This window comes from Phycodurus eques, chromosome 2 (genome assembly GCF_024500275.1).
Source record: "Phycodurus eques isolate BA_2022a chromosome 2, UOR_Pequ_1.1, whole genome shotgun sequence".
NCBI classification, from domain to species: domain Eukaryota; kingdom Metazoa; phylum Chordata; class Actinopteri; order Syngnathiformes; family Syngnathidae; genus Phycodurus; species Phycodurus eques.
In genome coordinates, this window is record NC_084526.1 from 29,045,308 (window position 1) to 29,069,660 (window position 24,353).

A 24,353-nucleotide genomic window follows, 5' to 3' on the forward strand; every position below is an offset into this window, starting at 1 on the left:
TGGAATGCCAGGGAGAGAACTTGTCATCCTCCTTAGGGTCCCTGAAGGTTTGAAAATGACTTCTGAAGAATGTGGAGTTTCTGAATGACAACTTTCTTTCATGGTACCAAAAGAAGAACAGTGGTTTAATTGACAAAATCATCTTCAAGCATAACAAATCCAGCATCTCAAATAAATTTAATTAATGGATGCAAGAATTGTGACGCTGCTATTAAATAAGGTGTCCTATGTAATAATGTAACTTGCCTTATGTTTTAATTGAATTAGCTTTTGATTTTAGTAAATATGACCTAATGCTCTAAATTCAATAAATGACTGTTTTCAGTTCTTTAAAACCTGTCAAGTGTCTTGAAACTGTTGAGCGTAATAATTTGGAACGGTGCCGTTTGTTTTTTGTTTTGTTTTTTCAAAAAAATACTATCATCATTGGGAGATTTGTTCAAAAATGTTTGAATTATATTCTGACAGTTGATAACTTGAAAATTATTCCGATTGTCATTTGTACCAAGTATTTGGGAAAATAACAGTAACACAGTATATAATTTGCATAATTTTGAACGCAGTGCATACAGTATAAGCGCCTGTATACAGTATATACTTATAGCATATGGCAAAGAGAATTTATTGCTTTGACGATTTCAGAAGTTTGATCCCACATGGATATTCTATATAGCCCACATCATATCCTTCTAAAAGGTTCATTTGGAATTACAAGCATATGGTTTAGTATGTTGAAAATCTGTGCAAATCTACAGCAGATATTAAATAATTAATCACAGCACAAACTAACACCATTTGCAGTGTGAACTAATATTGCACTGCAGTACAGGGAACAACATCTGTAGAGGTGCCACTCAGTGTGATCTAACAGAAGCATGATCATCTGTTATTTTCAACAACTGCTGTCTTGTCAAAGAGGCTTGTTATTCAGGTCTGGAAAAACAAGTGTGTCCCTAAGCTGAGGCCAATAAATATCAGGAACAAAGTTGAGAGTGGAAAATGGTGCACTGAATTGAAGTTTTATAAACTTGGTTACCAATTTAAATGAGGCAAGATGACCAGTAGATACTGCAGATATCAGTACGGAACATTTAAAAAAACTGAATTTACTGGGTATACCCCTTTTAAAAGACTGTCCCATGTTTAGTCAACAAGGTTTTGAACTGTTTTTTGTATTGTTTGTTTGTTATTTTATGAGATAACATAAGCAACTAACCCTACGTCTATAAAATGTATATGTATTTATATTTATTTAATTAATTTTTTTTTTTACACTTCCACTTACCTTGGACCAATTCAGGCGCTTTGTGGAATTCTCTGGCTTGAACTCCTTCTTCGGTCTGAGGCCAAAAGGCAGGGCAAGGCAAGTGGACAAGACTGAACCACATCCTAATGGGGGTAGAGGAGGGGCACCAAATGGAGGAGGCACTCCAGGTGGAGGAGGGGGTGCAGGGCAACCAGGTAATGGAGGAGGAGGTGGTGGAGGAGGAGGAGGTGGTGGTGGAGGAGGAGGAACTGGCAACCCAGATGCTGGGTTAGAGGGTGAAAGCCCACAGGGTAATGAAGAAGACAACTCCTCTGCAACGCAGCAAACCATTGGTACAGCTGCACTCTGGAAAGATGAAACAATCAATGCATGCATATAAAATGATTAATATGCAGCTGAATTTATTATATATATATATATATATATATATATATATATATACACACACACACACACATTTACAGACCCTTTCCAAAAAAAATTAGAATCATGGAAAAGTTTATTTCCATAATTTCAGAGATTATATATATATATATATATATATATATATGTATATGTATATATACATATATATACGAGTGAAACCTGTTAAAAAAAGACCACTTCAAATACCTGAGACTTGAAAGCCTGCAGCTCGACTTGAAGCTCAGCTATCTTTTCTTCACCCTTAACCAGCTGAGCTTGGGCCTCCTGTCGTTTAAAAAACTCTTCATCAAGCTAAAAAAAGAAATAATTCCACAACTTAAGTTACCGTATTTTTTGTACATAGTTCAAGCCTGAAGAGTACAGATTCATTCAATTCAGTGTGGACATGTCAGTTAGTGAGCTTAATCTCCTATCTCAAGGGTGTCACCAAGTTCAATGATGTCATACATTCCATGCATAGGTTGAGCTATATTTATTGATATCATTGTGTTAAAATTAACAAATTAAAATACAATCTTGAAATTAAAGCGACATTGTACTGTTACACAAAATACACCCTTATGCTTGCTTCAAACTAATTGTGCTGTACATTATAAACAACATATGATGAGTCGCACCAAGTGATGGCTATCTGGAGGGATAAAATTGATAAAAATAAAAGTTGAGGGTCAACACTTGCCTTTTCTGCCTGTTCCGAAGCTCTTTGTTCATACTCCTCAAATCTTGCTTTATCTACACAAAGCTCTGAGGAAAGACAGCCCCAAAAAAACATGATCATCAAACTGGTATAGCTGCAATACGTTCTCAATAAGAAAGTGACTTGCCTATGAGGTGGCTGAAATCCACATCAAGACGTTTACGATAACTGAAGTCTGGATCTGTTCCAGTACGATGCAGAACAATTTGAGATACACACTCCTCAATGATTTTAAAGTACTGAACCCTGAGAGTGACAACAAGAGACATAAGTATGAATGGGGGGGGGGAAATGACAAAATATAGATTTGGTAATATGCATCCTTATTGATTTAATTCATGGGGGAAGTTTATTCAGTATGATGGAATGGCATGTAGATGAATGACCACATATTTGTCTACGTGAATGGTTAAAACGTGTTGAACCGTAGACCACCATTAAGACAAATTAGGATGTAGCAGCAAGAGTATGAGGCCTAGCAAAAATCTGCAGTAATACTTGTGTAACGGACAAGCTCTCGCCCGATGGCACTGTGACCCCAAAACTCCAGACCAAGCGGAATCACTATTGCCGCTCCGCCCCGCCGAGGTAGACAAACCCGGAGATGCGAGATTCAACTTCGCACACAGACGCAAAGTGAATTAAAAAGGCGGACCATCAAAGCTGAGACACAGACACCTGGTTTCGCACCAGAACGCTAAATTAATTAACTTTCACCACCAGCCAGCCTGAAAAGGCTCACCAACAAAGATTTATCCTCCCTGCTGTGTTCCGTGACACCTGCCCATCTGGGCTGGGACAATGGACGGGGCACTAGCGACACCCACAGGTGGCGGAAAGCACTGCAAACCTTGATTAACTAATCACAACCTTCACTGGACTTGAATGTCATATAATATTTGAAAAAGTTTACATGAACGCCACTAGTGACTGTATTTCTGAAAAGGTGAATTTCAAATCTGTTGTCAACTGAACCGGATGAAATGTTTCACCCCACACAACACAAATGCCACATTGCAAATATTAGTGTTCTTAACAATCACATACACTTGAAACATTCGTTACAGGGATTAAAGAGGATGGGAAATGCAAAGCGGGACAATGGTCTCGTTATCTTAAATACAATCATTAATATTTTATTCCACTGGGTTGAAACCACGAAATTGTCCTAAAATGGAAAAGTAACATTCAGAGGCGGTCCAGCTTTCCTTTTGGTCCCGGAGGTGGTGGGAAAAGAAGGGGGAGGGGGGGGGGGGGGGGTCACTGGAGCTACCCACGAGGGGGCGGCTCTTGTCTCGTCCGACCAAGTTGCCGAAGACTGGCCCAGCCTGGACGCCCCCACCTCGAACCACGAGGTGGCGAGGACACACTGCACAGGGGTGCTGGAGAGGAGGGTCTGTCGGGAAGTCAAATCTCAGATTCAGGAGGACTCAGTGTGGTTTTCGTCCTGGCCGTGGAACATTGGACCAGCTCTTCACCCTCGTCAGGGTCCTCAAGGTTGCATGGGAGTTCGCCCATGCAACCTTGTGTTTTGTGGACTTGGAGAAGGCGTTCGACCGTGTCCCTCGTGGAGTCCTGTGGGGGTTGCTTCGGGAGTATGGGGTACCGAACCACCTGATATGGGCTGTTCGGTCCCTGTACGACCGGAGTCAGAGTTTGGTCCGCATTGCCGGCAGTAAGTCGGACTCGTTTCCGGTGTGGGTTTGACTCCGCCAAGGCTGCCCTTTGTCACCGATTCTGTTCATAACTTTTATGGACAGAATTTCTAGGCGCAGCCGAGGCGTAGAGGGGGTCCGGTTTGGTGGCCTCAGAATTGCATCTCTGCTTTTTGCAGATGATTTGGTTTTGTTGGCTTCATCAAGCCGTGATCTACAACTCTCACTGGAGCGGTTCGCAGCCTAGTGTGAAGCGGCTGGGATGAAAATCAGCACCTTCAAATCTGAGACCATGGTCCTCAGTCGGATAAGGGTGAAGTGCCCTCTCCGGGTCAGGCATGAGATCCTGCCCCAAGTGGAGGAGTTCAAGTATCTTGGGGTCTTGCTCACGAGTGAGGGAAGAATGGTACGGGGGATCGACAGGCAGATCGGTGCAGCGTGCAGTGATACGGACTTTGTATCGATCCGTTGGAGTAAAGAAGGAGCTAAGCCAAAAGGTGAAGCTCTCAATTTACCGGTCGATCTGTTCCTACCTTTACCTATGGTCACGAGCTGTGGGTCGTGACCGAGAGAACAAGATCCCGGATACAAGCGGCCGAAATGAGTTTCCTCCGCAGGGTGTCCGGGCTCTCCCTTAGAGATATGGTGAGAAGCTCGGTCATCCGGGAGGGGCTCAGAGTAGAGCCGCTGCTCCTCCGCATTGAGAGGAGCCAGATGAGATGGCTCGGGCATCTGTTTAGGATGCCTCCCGGACGCCTCTCTGGTGAGGTGTTCCAAGCACCCAGTCCCCGGGGTCTCCTCCCGGTGGGACGACCCAGGACACGCTGGACAGACTACGTCTCTCGGCTTGCCTGGGAGCATCTCGGGATCCCCTCGGAAGAGCTAGAGGATGTGGCTAGGGAGAGGGAAGCCTGGGCTTCCCTGCTCGGGCTGCTGCCCCCGTGACCCGACCTCGGATAAGCGGAAGACAATGGATGGATGGAAGGAAGTACATGTTGATGTACAAATTTAAGATTAAAATAAAATTTGCCTCATTTCTTTGCTTTTTTGTTCTGGCCTTCAATTTGAGCCAGGCCCATCTCCACCTGCACCTGATGCCTGCTTCAAGCTGTGCCACATGAATAGCATCCTCCTCTTTTAGTACTCTCAATCTGGAAAAGTATTGACTCAAATCATTGTTTCACTTCATTTTTCACTATTACCAACTTCAAAGGCTAATCCCAAATGCATCCTCCAGGAAAATATTAGGTACAGTATTTTTCTTTTTTTTTGTCCATTTCTGAATTTGAAGTTAGTGTTTGTGAAGTACTGTGTTGTGACATAATCCCTAACATCATTCTGTCGCTTAATACAGTTAACATTAACATCCGTAAATTAATTTGATAATTCTAGCCGCTTTTCCTAATTAATACAAGATGTACTTGCGGATCAACTCTTGTCGCCGATGTTACGTGTGCTTTGCGGTTCCACCACGACCCGCAGCACCTCAACACGAAAATACAAAAGACCAGTGCAACAAATACGACACTAGCTGATCTGATGAGCAAAAATGTTGCTTAAACGTAAGAGTAGCCAACAGAGGATGTCCGCTCCAGAGGTGGGTAGAGTAGCCAAACATTGTACTCAAGTTATTGAGTATCAAGTTATTTGACAATAATGTGACTCGAGTAAAAGTAAAAAGTAGTCCTCCAAAAAATGACTTGAATCAGCGTAAAAAGTACACAGCGAAATAATTACTCAAGTACTGAGTAAATAGTAAGTTCAGATTTTTTTTTTTTTTTAAATACAAAATAAAATGTGAATTTGCAAATTCTGTTGTTGCTGTGTGTGTGTGTGTGTGTGTGTGTGTGTGTGTGTGTGTGTGCGCGCAGTCAAAACTACAACTTCTGCAATTTACTGCTGTGTTTTCTCAAGTTAGAAGTGGGCTGAAATATATACATTTGGGCAGACAGTGCCAGACAAATACTAAAATACATGAAAGCTGTTGTTTTTGTTTGTCTAAATGTAAATGCATTTATGGTAACGACAATCTCCCTAACATGGTGGCCACGTAGGCACGACGATCATAAGTGTTAATACCTATGCCCGGGAAGCCCAATAGAAGGTGTTGTGTGAAGTAATGTGACTTTCTTGTGTCGTTTGATTGGTGAACTAGACATCACTAATTAAATTGGATTGGCGCAAACAGATTAATTGGAGACTCTAAATTGCCCGTAGGTGTGAATGTGAGTGCGAATGGTTGTTTGTTTGGATGTGCCCTGCGATTGGCTGGCAACCAGTTCAGGGTATACCCCGCCTCCTGCCCGATGATAGCTGGGATAGGCTCCAGCACGCCCGCGACCGTAGTGAGGAGAAGCGGTTCAGAAAATGGATGGATGGATGGCGCAAACAGCACCCAATGCGGCAGTCGAAGTCTCGCGCACGAAATAGTTGAAAAGCAAAAATTGGTATAAGTAGAGAGCGACATTTAGATCATTGTTATGGAGTAAAAGTACCGTTACTTCATCACAGGAGACGGCGGAAGTGTTTTTTCTGGTCTCGTCAACTCCTGTGACTTATCCAAAGCAGGTCCCGAGCCCACAGGCGGAACCTCAGGATAATGCGCTCGCATACTAGTCTGCCGCGGAGTAATATTCTCAATTGCATTTGTGTGTGGATTGTGGATGTGTGGAATGGATCTAGATGCCAGTGTTCAAGGAGTACGAAACAGCCTATGACGACAGATCAACCCTCAAACAGCTGTGGGTGATCCAACCAAACAAATTTTGGGGAAAATAATAAGCCGGAAGCGACGCTTGGGTTACGTCCGGTTTACCGCAATTTTAATTGTTAAAATCAAACTAATTTTACCTATTAAAGGGGCACCACCTCACTTTTTATTCGACTTTACGCCGATCTGATCGCTGTTATCGGTATCGGCCGATAATTAGCATTTTATGCTGATCGGGTGATCGGCTTTCATGTCATAAGTCCCTGATCCGATCAATGACGTCATCGATCAGCTCCGCACAAGACGTTTAACTCCGCGTCTTCGTCGCGTATGAATCCAAAAGCTAGTTTATTTTTAGCCTTGTCACCTGTCTTGTTGTGCAGTACTGTAACTATCTGACGGCCAATAAAGTTTTTTTAATCTTGTCGGTGAAAAAACACTACATCGGTGTGGGACTATTTTGCAGTGTCTCAGACAAACACCATGTAAGTTATTTGCAGTCTGTGCACAACTGAAGTACGTCATTGGGAAAGTCATCCAAATGCTTCAACACAACAAATTTGATCGAGCACCTGAAGAATGTACACGAGGAGCATGCAGCGTTCAAGCAACGCAGCGTGGGGGAAGACAAAATAAATAAATAAATAAAAGTAAAACTGACTCGAACTCTGGACAATACCTGTCCATAAAGCCAGGACAGTGAGAAAGTTAGAGTAAGCATGTCATTAACAGTATCTATTAAAGTAATTTAATTGCAATAAAGTAATTTAATGGCAGTAAGTTAGCACCCATTATTTCTGTCATGTAATGTTGATTTGACCGAAACTCATGTCAGTGGCCAATCCTTGAATGCTCCCAAGAGGTCATTGGTGTTTTAACTTTTGTCTAAAATGCCAGAGAATAATTTGAGCTGGAATGGGCTCCAGCACGCCCGCAACCCTTGTGAGGATAAGCTGTACAGAAAATGGATGGATGGATGGATACAGTACTCAGTATACAGTACACAGGTATATCCAATAAGTGAACATGTCATATAAATAGACACATTGCTCCATCTTGTAATCGGATCGGTGATCGTTTTTTGTTGTTGTTTTTTTTAAACTTGCTGATCGGCGATCAGCCCCAAAAATCCTGTTCGTGTAAAGCCTACTTTTTATGTGGATAAAATTTAGGGAAAGTGACGAGAAACCTTTTTATCAGTCTCTTAATCTGAAGGTTGCTACACTAGGCTTACTTAAACTCAGAACACACACAAAATACAACCGGGTGGAATTTTATAGTATATTTAATGACATCTACAAGGGACCTAGAGGGAAACACACAAAGGGTCTAACTAAAGAAAGAAAATAGCACTAATAATGGTAAAAAGAAGGAAAATCCGCATACGATAAGGGAAATAGAACATCGTGTGTTGGACTAAAGTTGGAAACGTGCGTTTACTGCGTCCAGTGCGGACGGGGGGGAGAGAGAGAGAGAGAGAGAGCGAGAGCGAACACGCGCGAGAGGGAGGACAAAGTTGTCTGAACCTAGTAATTTCCCCTAAATTATTAGGCACGACTGTTGTAGTCTGGCAAAAGTCTACTCACAACCGTAGGCTTAAGATGGTGGGTGGTAGTCTCTCTCTGGCTCGGGAAGCAAGGCGACAGATTTGGTTGCAGAAGAAAAATATGTAGAAAAATAAAGCAAAATAAAACAGACGGAAGAAGAAAAATTGTTGTGCGTCACGCCTTCTTGGGAGAGTATTAACTTCTCTCTTCCTGCGTTTTTTTTTTTTTTAGTGGCTCGCTGGCAATTTCAGAGCGATCAACTTTGGCTGGAAGCTTACCTGGTACCTTTGTAGTAGCTGCTCTGATCGGCAAGCAGTGGCCCACGGAGAGACTGGGAAGCTGGGTCTCTCTCTATACCCAAGGCCCGCAGTTGTCGAGCCGTGCCCGAACAAAGAAAGGTAAGGGGTGGCCAAAGGCCAGCCCGGCTGGCGCGCTGCCAGCATAACAAGAGGCGAGAGAAAAAACACGAGAGCGAGAGAAGGTGTGAGTTAAGAGTTAAATACCCCAGTGGCGGGGCGTGGGCAAGAGGGATTGCCGACTTGGAGAAGACCACACCCATCATCTTGAGTCTCGTCTACAAATTTGATAAAATGGATTTAAACTAATATATTAATATAAAATAACCTCAACTTGGTACTCTATTTACTCAGAGGTCAAGCATATCGGATTAACTGTTTATACTATAGTTTTGGCAAATCAACTGCTTATGATTCAAATCACATTTTATGCTGTTTGGAGTCACAAAGACAAACAATCCTCAAAATCTCACAGTTGCTCAGAAAAAGTTAAAAAAGCTTAAAGTTGACACACTGACACAGACAAGAAATAAATTTGGAATATTTCTTCAGGGTTCATGAAATATTAAAACAGGCTTTTATCCTTGGTTAAACATCAATTTAGAGTTCACGGGTCGACTTTGCAGTTCCTCTCGACGCCTGCGGGTGTCGCCTTGTCTCAGCAATTGTTCCTATTCCTAGACAGGTCTGGTGGAACACCTGGCGTTAGATGCTTAGGAGTTCAGACTTCGAGGGTAGATGTTAATTAGTTTAGGGCCCACGACACGTCTCCTTAGAGGCAGCCTCACAGCAAGACCGCTTGGAAGAATGCAGTTTATCAAGGTGTGGGGAGCCACTGTGTCACCTCAGTTTGCGGGGCGCATGTCCGCTACAGTAGATAGATTGCTATCAGAGACAACATTCTGTCTGTTGATGCCATTCAGAGCCTTTCAGGCAGACATGGGCAGCGTAAGGCCTGTGGGCCACATCTGGCCCGTCCACAGACAATGACCAGGTCACAAAAGATTGTCATTAATTTAAAATAAAATAAATCAAACGTAGGTCATACTGTTTCCCATTGGTAGGATGTCATCACTAATTATGCTCGAGCCTGACCGATAAATCAGTAAATCAGATAAACCACCCCTTTTCGGCTGGGCATAAAGGCCGGTGCCCCCTTTGTTGCATGCTCGTTCAACCAACTTGCCGAAGACTGGCTCAGCCAGGAAGCCCCACCTCTCACCACAGGGTGGCGAGGACACATCGGACCCATCCTGCCAGCGCTCCGAGCTACCCTTTTGTGTGCTTGGGCAAACTCAGCAAACTCAAGTGGGCAGCGCACGTCCGCTCCGAACGTCTTGCGAACAGCGAAACCCGGGCTCCGGCCGCCCTGCCTGGGACCTCTTTTTCCTGCTCTTCTTTTTAGCTACCTCCTTTTTCCGCCAAATCCATCTGTTCCCCGTGCAGACCGGACCGGCCAAACATTCGGGGGATCAACGAGCCCGCCTAAATTGTGTTCCACACAAGTCCAACTTGCCATCTACTAAAGGACAGATTAGTGCATATTTGGGTTTAAATTAACGAGAACAGGAACCCCCAGCTATATGCATTGTCACTACACGCTCATTCCACACTCACGTCACAAATCAGTCTCCTTTGTCAATGTTTGTCTGTCCTTTGTGTTTTTTTTCCTGCATTGTTCCCTTGTAGATTCCCCTGTTAGATGTCATTCAATTTTCTATAAAAATTCAATGCCTGTATCGTTTGTGTGTGTTTCTAGGTTCGACAACAGACCTCTGGTTATCGAGAACTCTTATCTCATTCCTGTAGCAACCTCCAGATTATGAGACATAGAGGTTTTTCGTCACTTTGTCCTGAGGTTTTATACATCTAAAAAGAGACGTGGTGCCCTTTTTGAGATAAAATAATTAGATTTTAACGCTGAAACTCAAAATCACACTAAACCGGAAGTACCGCAGGCATCGCTTCAGGCTTATTCTTGTCCCCTAAATTAATTACATTTTTAACCAAACCAATATACGCTACATTAATGTTAGTATAGCAGACCGTCCATTTTACGTACAGCCTATCCTCATTAGGGTCGCGGGCGTGCTGGAGCCTACCCAGCTATCTTCGGGTGAGAGGCGGGGTATATCCTGAGCTGGTCGCCACCCAATCCTGGCAGTACAGCAGACAAAGAAAAAGATCCTGCAGAAGTTCAGACGGAACTTCATAGTGCAAAAGTTTAACGTAACTTAATGTCACAAAACTGTGAACAATCATCAACAAAATGTATGTGGACATCTGTACTCATGCTCACTTCAACCTCTGAAAATAGAATGATTGTCCTCACGTTTTGAATTTCATGGACATTAGCGTTTTCCTCATTAAACGACAAACAGTGAGCGCCTATGGAGAGGAAAACGCTTAACATCCATAAAATCTAAAATATTGGGTATTCATTCTAATGTTTTCAGAGGTTGAAGTAGAAGAGGTTGAATTATCACCATTTACAATTATCACCATTTACATTTTGGTGATAATTGGTTGTGTTGTGAGTGAGCTTTTCCTCTATCGTGAGCGCATGTGGAGAGGAAAAGGCTTTACGGCCATAAAAATCCAAAATATTGGAGATTTCATTCTGATATTTTTAGAGGTTGAAGTGGGCATAAGGAGAGATGTCCACAAAAATTTTGCTGACAATTGCTTGCTGTTTTGTGACATTAAGTGACAAACCTTTTCTCTATAGTGAGCCCATATGGAGAAGGAAAATGCTTAACATCCATAAATCCAAAGTATTCGGGATTTTGTTCTGATAGTTTCAGAGGTTGAAGTGGGCATAAGGAAATATGTCCTTATATATTTTGGTGACGAGTGGTCACAGTTTACATACATTATCCTTTTTTTTTTTTTTTTTACATTGTTGAGACCAGGGGTGGCCAAACTTTTTGGCTCAGGGGCCACATTGACGTAAAAAAATTGTTATGCAGGCCAGCATTAATTTTACATGCTACCGACGAGGGGTATGCTTTTTTGTATTTATTTTTATTTTACTTTGTTTTACTATGCTGTCTGCTGCTAGGTAGATCTGATAACTGCCTGACCTGGATAAACGAAGGTTAAAATAAAAATTAATGAAATGCAAAATAAAGTATTTTTATGAAATTTGACTCAAACTCAAACTTTATTCATCAGAATCAACAAACAACATGTTTGCATTAATGTGAAGGGTGATACTGAGATCTCGACTGCAGTAAATGGAGCAGGTCTGGTGCAAAAGCGGTGGTTTTAATGCGCAAGATGTCACGCAGGTGGGAGTCACTTAGTCTTGTCCTCACGCGGTTCTTATTCATGTTCATGACTGAGAATGTCTTCTCACACAAGTATGTCGAGCCAAACAAGCTCAACATTTTCTTAGCAAATGTACAGATCTCTTGGAACCTGTCTTTATCCAGCTGCTGGTAAAAGTTGACAAGAGGGAGTTGTTGGTACCGGGTGCGACACTCCGTGTCACACTGCAGCTCAATGAGCTCCAACTGCAGGTGGGCTGGAACGTCACTGAGATCCACGGAAACGGGAGAAGAAAAAAGCGTGATCTCCTTTTCAATAGTTGCAAAATCCCTGAAACGCTGTTGAAACGCCTCAGTCAGAGATGAGATGTTTGCGGCATACCTCCTCATTTGCGCACTGATATTGTGCGCTGGAAAACAGGTCATTATTTCTTGCAGAGATTGGAAATATGTGGTATTGGGCTGCGTTTGTGACAGGTGGGTTTGGAAAAGTAGCAGCTTGGTCCGAAAGGCTTTAATATGTGAATACAGTTGGCTTATCAATGCATTTTGCTCCTGTAGGCTCGTGTGCTCGCCAACCATGGCAGGTGCGCCATCCGTAATAATCCCAGTGATTTTATTCCACTGTAATTTTATGTCATCTACGGCGGAACAAACAGAAGGAAATAAATCTTTCCCTCTTGTTTGGTCCTTAAGGCTCTGGAGGTCAAGTAACTCTTCACGCACGTTCATTTCACTGTCCACTCCTCTAAAAAAATTCAGTAACTGAGCGCTGTCGGATGCATCCGTGCTTTCGTCGCAGGCTCACGAAAAAAATTCAAACTCAACTCCTTTTGCGTCCAACTGTCTCTTAATATCAGAAGAAACTTCTTCGATCCTTCGTGACACAGTGCTACGAGCCAGGAAAACATTGGCGAAATGTTGCTTTTTCTCAGGACAAATGTTCTCCACCATTTTCATCACACAGTCTTTAATAAATTCACCCTCAGTAAAAGGTTTGTAGTGCTTGGCAATCAGCGTTGCCACCTCATAGCTTGCCTTTGTTGCATTTTCATTCGACTCACTGGCTCTTGTGAAAAAGTGTTGCTGTGCCGTTAAACCAGCTTCCAGTTGCTTCAATATTTCACTGCGTTCTTTCCCAGTTAGCTTGTCGTAATTAGCATGTTCCGTCTGGTCGTGCCTGTTTATATTGAACTCCTTGAACACAGCCACAGTCTCTTGGCAAATAAGACAGACGCAGTTGTTTCTAAACTCAGTGAAAAAATATTCAGACTTCCATTTGTCCTGGAAACGTCGGCCCTCGCTATCAACTTTCCTTTTCTTACTTCCAGTTGCCATTTCAGAAATGGGCAAAAAACAGAGCATGCGCAAAACGGCCCTGTGAGAGTTCAGGCACAAGTTTACTGCCATCCTGTGGTGAAATATAAAATTACGCGTGTATTTTGTACTGCCGGGCCACATATTATTGGTTTTATGACAGAGGCTTCGGGCCAGTGGAAATATGAACACGGGCCGGATTTGGCCCGGGGGCCGGACTTTGGGCATGTCTGGTTTAGACTGTCCCGACAAAGGGAAGCAAACCTTCGATATTAAAAAAAATTAATTACATCAGCGCATGCACACAGAGCAGAATATTTGAAAAACCTCATAAAATACAGCTCTTACGCCATGTTTTGAGCATATGGATATAAGCAATATTGATGGTGCACATCATACATAGGTAGAAGCGTTTTCCTGATTTTTGGGCTTGATTTTTACATTCTACATGAGAAATTATGGACTGCAACTGTGAATTCACATGTCCATTATCATCTAATTTATACAGCGTTTTAAAGGTCCCATATTTTACCAAACCAACTTTTTAAAGTATTTAGGATGTTAGATTAGCTCTATGGTGACTTAGTAAACATGTGAAATGTGAATTAAAATCATCAACGCATTTCTGAATTACTGATGTTTTACTGCCAAGAGGCCTGAAATTTCTCAAGCTTATCTGCTTCACTAGTGAAGATCTCCACCTACCTCTGCGCCCCTGTCAACATAACACATGCTCTCACAAGTAATGAGGGTTGGGTCTTCTACACGGAGACAACCAATCAGTGGAAAGGGGGTTAGCCTTAGCCAAATATGGACAAAGCGGATAGAAAACTTGGTCAAACAGAAGAAGCTGACAGAGGGGCCTTTTCTGGTACGACAAAACCAAGATGTTTTTTAAAGGAAATTGACACTTTTATACTAAATCCTTGTTGGAGATTCACTCTATGGAGGTCTAAATAGCCAAAATATGAGACCTTTAAAGTTGTGTATATTACATTTATCAGATAAGCATTTATGCAACTGTTAATACCCATGTCTAACAGTATCTAATATAAGATGCTCACAGTTTATAATCTTTATGTTGACAGTGTTATCACTTCAAGTTCCTTGTTTTGATTCAGTCGTGTCATGCTTCTTTGCCTTGGCTCATATTTCGGGTATTATAATAATTTGCGTTCATGTACAGTATATATCCTGTGTATATCAATGTTGTTATTTCATATATCTGCTAATATATTGGTTATGGGCCAATACATCGGATATCGGCCGATATATCGGATATATATATTTAGTTTTAGTGCCCAATATTGGTATCGGCCCCAAAAATCCCATATCGGTTGAGTTCTACACCCTGCAATAGAATCACAAGCCAGATCAGGGTTTACTGGTCCCAAACGTAATGTAGCTAGCTGAATTAAATTGTACTGCTGTACTTTTTTAAGGGACAAGGAACAGACAGCACACTAATAGTGTTATAAATCTTTTTAAAATATTCCATGACCTGCGTATGTATTAGGTATTGACTGACCTGACCAAGTAGTCGTTGCGAATGAGGACCAAGTGCTGCAATATAGAGATGAAATAGTTTTCTGCACTGCTGTCCTTCACCATATTCAGCAAAATACTGAACACGTCCCCCGCATCAGTAAAGCAAGTCAAGGCAAAGACTTGCTGATAAATGTAAGCAATTCTTTGTAACCACAAAAAAACCAAATGTTTTAATTACTTAATGAATTAATTAATGAGTGATACCTGATATCTATTCATAAATATCTGACATTCAGTGGGTAACAGGGGTATTTTCCTTTTAGATAGAATACACTAAGAGGGTACAGTCACTTAATTAGGTAAATAGTAGAAAGGATATTCCAGCTCGCTTTTGATGTCCTCCAGCCTATGAGAGAACTCCATCATGTCCTCATCTTTGTGTTCCTCAAACACCTTGAGCTGAATGTCAAGGGCCTCATTCCTCACAGATGACAGTTGCTACATTTAAAATAAAGAACATTCAGTAAAGTTGCAAGGAGATAAAAGTATTCAGATTAAGAAGCAATATAAGCGTTACGATTTACGTTAATACGTGGATACAGTTCTATTGTCTGTCTATAATTTGGGGGGGGGGGTGTACTTACCGGTAAAATGGCTTTAAGGCCACAACGAATAAATTCATTTCTGATGTGCAGCCTCAAGTCTAGCTCATCAGGTGATGTCACAAGCGCATTGATGAACTGCATGCATGCCACCTGCAATATCAAATGTAAAGAAGATGCAGGTTTGAGTCAGTCCTGTGAATGTAAGAAATAAAACAGAATCCTTCTTTCAGAAGGTGATGAGCATGCAAACACGCATGCTAAATGAGCTACACACCAAAGAAGCAAAGAAACATTACCAAGGCATGTCTATTTTCTCCAGTCTCCAACTAGGGAGGGTTGACTTTAATATTGATGCAACAACTGTAGACCCATACCAACCGACAAACAGTCAATCGCAGGGAAAATTTGATAAATAGAAGCATTTTTTTTCCTCTGCCCACCAAGTTCTGTTCTGGGACTACTGCTAAATCCTGCGGCTGGGAGACAGGAAGTGACAGGCAAATTAATTATTGACCACTCAAGCACTCTACTCATGTATGAAAAATAGCATAATCCTTAAATCCAGAAAGGAAGCACAAAAAAATATATTTTACATTTACAATATATTTATTAATTATTTATTGTCCATAATTCCCTTTGATGTTATAATAAAGGCAGACAGGCAAACATCTGGAGTAGATCATTACCACCTCAGAAAATACAGTAGCTTTCCAAGTACCACCATCATAACCAACATTAAAATACATTAGCATAGTTCTTCAAAACGAGGCAGTTTTTATACAATAAATGTATATTTAAAAAATTATAAAAATGTAACCTAAATAAATGTTTGAAAAAAAAAAAATCTTAAATATTTCATACAAATGCACACGCACACGAACACGCACAGAGGCGCACGCACACATCAATTAAGTGAAACTTTCTGTACTTAGTAAAGTATAATACTATTTTGCTGACTTATTTTTTTTTTTACTTGATGCTGCTATAACCCGTGAATTTCCCCACTGCGGAATGAATAAAATCTTCTTTACGTATTATAATTGATGTCACAAAAATGTTTTGACTATTTCTGGTACTATACAAAATAAATCTCCCCCCCACCCCACCCAAAAGAAAATCGGAGTGACAATAGCTAAACAGAAAAAAGAAGAAGAAAATAAATTCTCACACTCACACACTTGTAAATTAGGTTTTACACAATCCGGATTTGGGGGGCCAATCACAGAGTTAAAAAAAACGATAATCGATCACAGATCCAATCACAAGTTGGATCAATGTGTCCATTTCAATGACTTGTTCATTTACGGTATAGAGTGGGAACAGAAAGTTTTCAGACGCCCTTAAATTTTTCACTCTTTGTTATATTGCAGCCATTTATTAAAATCATTTAAGTTCCTTATTAATGTACAGATAGCACCCCATATTGACACAAAAAAATTGTATTGTTGACATTTTTGCTGATTTATTAAAAAAGTAAAACTGAAATATCACACACCCATAAGTATTCAGACCCTTTGCCGTGACACTCATTTAATTATGTGCTGTCCATTTCTTCTGATCATCCTTGAGATGGTTCGACACCTTCATTGGAGTCCAGCTGTGTTTGATTTTTCTGATTGTACTTGATTAGTAAAGCCACACACCTGTCTATGTAAGACCTTACAGCTCACGGTGCATGTCAGAGCAAATGAGAATCATGAGGTCAAAGGAACTGCCTGAAGAGCTTCGAGACAGAATTGTGGCTCGGGCACAGATCTGGCCAGGGTTACAAATAAAATTCTGCTGCACTTAAGGTTCCTCAGAGCACAGTGGCCTCCATAATCCTTAAATGGAAGACGGTTGGGATGGTCAGAACCCTTCCAAAAGCTGGCCATCCGGCCAAACTGAGCAATCCGGGGAGAAGAGCCTTGGTGAGAGAGGTAAAGAAGAACCCAAAGATCACTGTGGCGGAGCTCCAGCAATGCAGTCGGGAGATGGGAGCAGGTTCTAGAAAGTCAACCATCACTACAGCCCTCCACCAGTCGGGGCTTTATGGCAGAGTGGCCCGACGGCAGCCTCTCCTCAGTGCAAGACACATGAAAGTGTTTGCTAAAAAATACCTGAAGGACTCCAAGATGGTGAGAAATAAGATTCTTTGGTCTGATGAGACCAAGATAGAAATTGTTGGCCTTAATTCTAAGTGGCATGTGTGGAGAAAACCAGGCACTGCTCATCACCTGTCCAATACAGTCCCAACAGTGAAGTATGGTGGTGGCAGCATCATGCTGTTGGTGTGTTTTTCAGCTGCAGGGACAGGGAGACTGGTTGCAATCGAAGAAAAGATAAATGCGGCAAAGTACAGGGATATCCTGGACAAAAACCTTCTCCAGAGTGCTCAGAACCTCAGACCGGGCCGAAGATTCACCATCAAAAAAAAACAATGACCCTAAGCACAATGCTAATATATCGAAGGAGTGGCTTCAGAACAACTCCGTGACTGTTTTTGAATGGCCCAGCCAGAGCCCTGACTTAAACCCAATTGAGCATCTCTGGAAAGACCTGAAAATGGGTGACCATCAACGTTCACCATCCAACGTGACAGAACTTTTTGAGTTTAAGTTGACAAGCTAAAGCTCAGTGGTTTTATTGCAGTAGTCTTACAGTGTAATCGTGAAAGACGAAATATGTTTTGGAGTCTGATCAAGGCATTGTGTGTTATCTGTCTCAGACGTGTTGTCTGTCTCACACCGCCGACTTTTTTTTTTTTTTTTTTTTTTTTTTTTTAAACTTTCTTGGCGGTCAGATATTTACAGTACTACATCGAAAGACACGTGACAAGGCTAATAATAAACTAGCTTTTGGATTTAAATATACTGTACACGATGGTGACGCAAAGTAAATGTCTTTTGCAGAGCCGATCAATGACGTCATTGATCGGATCGACGAATTATGACAAAGCCAATCAGCATAAAATGCTAATTATCGGCCAATACCGATCAAACTGATCAGATCGGTGTGAAGTCTATGAAAATGTATTGGCCCCCTTCTCAAAATCTTATTTTTTCATCGATTCCCTACTTTAATGTTTAAGATCATCAAATAAATGTAAATATCAGACAAATATAATCCAAGTGAATTTAAAACTATTTTTAAATGGTGATTTGATTTACAGTATTAAGGGGGAAAAAAACTATTCAAAGTTACCTGGCCCTGTGTGAAAAAGTAACGGCCCCTTAAACCTAAAAGCTGGTTGGGCCATCATCAGCAGCAACAACAGAAATCTAGCGTTTTCTTTAACTGACAATGAGTCTTTTACATCTCTGTGGAAATATTTTGGCCCACTATTCCTTGCAGAATTCTTTGAATTCAACAAAAATGGAGGGTTTTTTAGCATAAACTGCCTTTTTAAGTTCATGCCGCTGCATTTCAATCGGATTTAAGTATGGACTATGACTAGGCCACTCCAAAACCTTCTTGTCTGTTTGTTTTTTTTAAGCCATTCAGAAGTTGACTTGTTGGTGTGTTTTGGATCATTATCCTGCTGCAGAAGGTAACTTATTTTGTTTGAGGTCATAAACTGATGGCTGAACATTCTTCTTCAGGATTTTCTGTTAAAGAGTAGAATTCAAAGTTCCATCAATTACAGCGAGTTGTCCAGGTCCTGAAGGAACAAAGCTGCCTAAGACCATCACACTACCACCACTATGTTTGACTGATGGTATGATGATCTTTTTACAAAATTCATTTTCACCAGATGTAATGAGACACACCTTCCAAAGAGCTCAACTTTCATCTCATCAGTCCATATAATTTTCTCACAAAAGTCTTGGCAATCATTCAGATGTTTTTTGTTGATGTTTGATTGTTTTGCAAAAGTAAGACGAGCCTCTATGTTCTTGTTGGTTCGCAGTGTTTTTCGCCTTGTAAGTATTCCATGGAGGCCATTTTTCCCCAGTCTCTTCCTTATTGTTGTGTATGAACACTGACCTTAACTAAGGCAAGGGAGGTCTACAGTTCTTTAGAAGTTGTCCCGAGTTCCTTTGTGGCCTCCTGGATGAGTCATTCCTGTTCTCTTGGGGTAATCTTTGTAGACCGGCAACTCCTGGGAATGTTCAGCACTGTTCCACGTTTTCTCCATGTTAGGATAATGGCTGTCCCCATGCTTCGCTGGAATCCTAAAGCTTTAGAGATGGCTTTGTAACCTTTTCCAGAATGATAGATGTTAGTTTCTGGACTGGTCTGGAATTTCTTTGGATCGTCTCATTTTGTTGTGGGTTTTTTAGATCTTTTGTATGACTTGATTTTGTCGGGACAGATTCTGTTTAAGTGATTTCTTGATTGAACAGGTCTGGAGGTAATCACGCTTGGGTGTGATCAGTGAAAATTAACCAAAAATTGTGATTTGCCACAATTAACCCCTGGTTTAACAAGGGGGTAATTACTTTTTCCACACAGGGCCAGGTAACTTTGAATAGTTTTTTTTTCTGAATAAATGAAATCATTTAAAAACAGCATTTTAAGGTCACTTGGGTTATATTTGTCTGATACTTACATTTGTTTGATGATCTTGAACAAAGTGGGGAAACTATGCAACGGCACTGTAGTTGTACTAAAGTCAGACTCTTTTCGTCTTTGGTCTTACTTGTAACTGCACCGAGTGATCTCGTAGTCCTTGCACGATGGGATTAAATCTCTCAATGCCTCTCCATTCCCCAGCGGTGGTGATGGCTTCAAGAACCTTCTCCAAACTAAATGAAAAAAAGAAATGCATGAGTGAATATTGGGTTGATGGGATTTGTAAAATGATCATTAGTCACTCTCTGAGACTAACAAGTGGATGGAAATCTTTTTATTATTATTTTTTTTTTGTCACTGATGTTTGAACTAAAACAAAGAAGACATTCGAACATACATGTTCTCTTCGCCCACAATGCAGATGGCTGACAGCAGCTTCATCACATCAGTCATCATAGCGGATTGTGTGGGATCTATTGCTCTTGATAGTAATGCAAGACTTCTCTCCTCGCCAAGTATTCTATCCAAGCCATACTGCAATAAACAAGCACATGTATAAACAGCTGTTCATTCACACAGTAAATTCGACTATTATTTTCAATAATTTTTTTGCATAATTTAAATGAGTTGAGATCACAAATGACGCACAACTAACTAGCTCATGCAACGGTGTAAGAATACGTCATGCGACAAGGCACGCTCAGTTACTGCAATACCTACTGGTTTTCATTAGATTGTTTTAAATATATGGCCTAGAAGAATTTTGCATACATATCCATCCATTTTCTGTACCGCTTATCCTCACTAGGGTCTCGGGCGTGCTGAAGCCTATACCAGCAGATTCTGGGCGAGAGGCGGGGTACACACTGAACTGGTCACCAGCTAAAGGCAGGGCTGGTACCTTGACATACAAGTTTAATTGGTTCCTTGACCACGCTCATTACTCAAAACATTCATGTCTCAAAACATCTTTCTCCAAATGAAAGGAAATGCAATTACGTCATTCCAGCCTTCCCCACAAAAACACAAGTTTTGTGTTTTTAATGAGGAACATAAGACTAATATAATTTTTTATAAAAATAAAAATAGAAAAATGTAAAGCATTAAGCAGTTTGTGCATGATGATTCAATGCTGTTGTGGAATATTAACATTGTAAGTAAATATGATTTGTTCTTCAGTGGTGTTCTTTATAAATTCTTCATAAGTAATCATCTAGTGAGCTGAATAATCAAATATGCTGCCTTCTCATCGGCAAATATTTATTATTAACGATAATATAATCTTAACCAGACCCAGTTCTCAGATGACATCTCCAGTGACGTATTAATTGGCTTGTTATTTTGTTTTTCAAACTTGGGTTACTCTCTGCTATAACGCGGTTCCAGCCAGACCTGTGACAAGTGTACTGTAACACCCAATCACTTATTTGGGTGTTTTGCGACTTCACGACACGATAGCTTAGCGATTAGCGTCATGCTTTTCCATATTTTCTTACCCACTCCTCGACCTCCCTTCGTGATAACGCAAACGAAACATGTAAGAAGCATGGTAAGAAGTGTAGTTTATTCACTACCATGGAGGCGATGATAAGTGACTTATAATGCGTTGACACCGGATGCAAAGAGAACTTTCGCCTCTGTGGTTTAGCAGCTTAATAAAAGCGTAATAAAATTGCGTGCCCCTTTTTTTCTCTCTTTTTTTTCAAACAGTATAGTGTTAATTTTATCGAATTCATTTATTACATTTTTGCCATAGTGGCCAAACACTGCGCCGGACTGGCCGGTAATGTTGGACGCTGGATCCGTAACGGTTGCGTGTTCAGTGATTTCCGTAACAAAATAGAGATGTTCCGTAACATTTTGCAGCTCTGTCAACGTGTACCAAACCAACCAAAAACCGTGACCAAGATACAAACCAAACCGTGGATTTTGTGAACCATTCCACCCCTAATTCCGACTAGGGAAAAATGGCTGTTAGTGTAGTTACCTTGTTGTTCATGAAGGCTTTTAGACATTGGATAACCTTATGTTGGTTCTTTTTGTCGATCCTCTCCTGCCTAGGGACATAAAATACACAGAATTCATCCACATTATGTACCACTTAACCTGGGGTCGCAGAGAAGTTAGGGCCTATCCCAGCTGACTTTGGACGCAAGTAGGACAGGTATCCGCTGGACTGATGGCCAGTCAATCCCAGAGAGCGATGCACAGAAAGTTTTAGCCAAGACATCAAATCATCTCGTTAGCATCATTAAAAAAGACAAGGTATTTACACATATTACACTTAGTTTCTTTATCTTGAGATGAGTTAAAGAATAAGAAACTTACTGTTTCTTGGACAGCAACCTCTCCAATATATTAAGGAGCAGTCCAAGGCCCTCATGACCAAAGCTTTGCACCCAACTAGAAAATGAATAAACATGTAGTATCACAACAGAGTTAAGATAGGCATTAAAATGAGACAAAACAGTATGCCACAAAATTGAGTCTGGCATTGAACATTATCCCAAGAAAGTTATTGCAGAATATTATGTAATAGGATAAAATAATTCTGCATGCTGTTCAAATTGCACAACATAATAATTACTCTATAATCGTAATCGTTAATAAATTATGGGTTCAATATATGATATTTTGTTATTTTGTTTTTATTGCATCAACCTTGCAATGGCCGTCACAGTCACAGGCTGAATCAGAGTATTCAGATCTCAAAATTCAATTGAAACTCAGCACTCTATTTTGCAAACAAAAAAAATTACATTGCTGATAGATTGAATTGGATAAATTAGGCATGATCAATAGTTTAGTTTATTTATTATATCCACTATTGCTGCTGAAACGATGGAAATTTCCCCATTGTTATATACTTTTCACCAGACCCCGTTCTTTTCTTAACACCTGACCCTGTTCTCAGACGACGTTTCCAGTGATGTACGAATTCATTTCCTGTTCACAGGGAGTCTCTGAGTGGCCGTGAATTATTTTACATTTACAGTGGGTACGGAAAGTATTCAGACCCCCTTACATTTTTCACTCTTTTTTATATTGCAGCCATTTCCTGAAATCTTTTAAGTTAATTTTTTTGCCACATTAATGTACACACAGCACGTTACATTGACAGAAAAAAAAACGGAATTGTTGAAATTTGTACAGATTTATTAAAAAAGAAAAACTGAAATATCACACAGCCATAAGGATTCAGACCCCTTGCTCAGGATTTAGTAGAAGCACCCTTTTGAGCAAATACACCCATGAGTCTTTTTGGGAATAATGCAAGTTTTTCCACACCTGGATTTGGGGATTATCTGCCCTTCCTCCTTGCAGAACCTCTCCAGTTCTGTCAGGTTGGATGGTGAATGTTGGTGGGCAGCCATTTTCAGGTCTTTCCAGAGATGCACAATTGGGTTTAAGTCAGGGCTCTGGCTGGGCCATTCAAAAACAGTCACAGAGTTGTTCTGAAGCCACTCCTCCGGTATTTTAGCTGTGTTCTTCGGGTCATTGTCTTTTTTGAATGTGAACCTTTGGCCCAGTCTGAAGTTCTGTGCACTCTGGAGAAGGTTTTCGTCCAGGATATCCCTGTACTTGACCGCATTCATATTTTCTTCGATTGCAACCACTCTCCCTGTTCCTGCAGATGAAAACCACACACACACCATGATGCTGCCACCACCATGCTTCACTGTTGGGACTGTATTGGACAGGTGATGAGCAGTGATTGGTTTTCTCCACACATGCCACTTAGAATTAAGGCCAACAATTTCTATCTTGGTCTCATCGGACCAGAGAATCTTATTTCTCACCATCTTGGAGTCCTTCAGATGTTTTTTAGCAAGCTCCATGCGTATTGCACTGAGGAGAGGCTTCCGTCGGGCCCCTCTGCCATAAAGCCCCGACTCGTGGAGGGTTCCAGTGATGGTTGACTTTCAAGAACTTTATCCCATCTCCCGACTGCATCTCTGGAGCTCAGCCACAGTGATCTTTGGGTTCTTCTTTACCTCTCTGAGCAACGCTCTTCTCCCCCAATTGTTCAATTTGGCCGGACGGCCAAACGTCTTCCATTTCAGGATTATGGAGACCACTGTGCTCTTTGGAACCTTAAGTGCAGCAGAATTTTTTTTGGAACCTTGGCCAGATCTGTGCCTTGCCACAATTCTGTCTTCAATACCTCATGATTCTCATTTGTTCTGAAATGCACTGTGAGCTGTAAGGTCTTATACAGACAGGTGTGTGACTTTCCTAATCAAGTCCAATCAGTATAACCAAACACAGCTAGACTCCAATGAAGGTGTAGAACCATTTTAAGGATGATCAGAAGAAATGGACAGCACCCGAGTTAAATATATGAGTGTCACAACAAAGGGTCTGAATACTTATGGTTGTGTGATATTTCAGTTTTTCTTTTTTAATAAAATCAGCAAAAACTGAAACAATTACGTTTTTTTCTGTCAATATGGTGTGCTGTGTGTACATTAATGAGGAAAAAAATTAACTTAAATGATTTTAACAAATGGCTGCAATATAACAATGAGTGAAAGATCTAAGGGGGTATGAAAATTTTCCGTACCCACTGCATATCTCCGGA

The 24,353-nt window shown here is 41.0% G+C and overlaps 1 protein-coding gene across 11 annotated transcripts in view; it reads right to left on the minus strand.

Annotated features, from left to right (window-relative positions):
* The window catches only part of LOC133399091 (protein diaphanous homolog 3-like), a 216,809-nt gene that overhangs the window by 180,455 nt on the left and 12,001 nt on the right, over positions 1 to 24,353 (minus strand). For 8 of the 11 annotated variants that reach the window (XM_061670215.1, XM_061670210.1, XM_061670214.1 and 5 more), the window contains 11 exons: positions 22,100 to 22,174; positions 21,759 to 21,828; positions 20,169 to 20,305; positions 19,899 to 20,004; positions 15,317 to 15,427; positions 15,052 to 15,170; positions 14,713 to 14,829; positions 2,518 to 2,636; positions 2,373 to 2,437; positions 1,880 to 1,984; positions 1,286 to 1,612 (listed from right to left, as the gene is read on the minus strand). In XM_061670215.1, the coding sequence (XP_061526199.1) occupies positions 1,286 to 1,612; positions 1,880 to 1,984; positions 2,373 to 2,437; positions 2,518 to 2,636; positions 14,713 to 14,829; positions 15,052 to 15,170; positions 15,317 to 15,427; positions 19,899 to 20,004; positions 20,169 to 20,305; positions 21,759 to 21,828; positions 22,100 to 22,174 (1,351 nt within the window). Of the gene's footprint in view, positions 1 to 1,285; positions 1,613 to 1,879; positions 1,985 to 2,372; positions 2,438 to 2,517; positions 2,637 to 14,712; positions 14,830 to 15,051; positions 15,171 to 15,316; positions 15,428 to 19,898; positions 20,005 to 20,168; positions 20,306 to 21,758; positions 21,948 to 22,099; positions 22,175 to 23,059; positions 23,082 to 24,353 lie in introns of those variants that run through there. The other 3 variants (XM_061670212.1, XM_061670211.1, XM_061670213.1) reach the window with 3 other exon arrangements.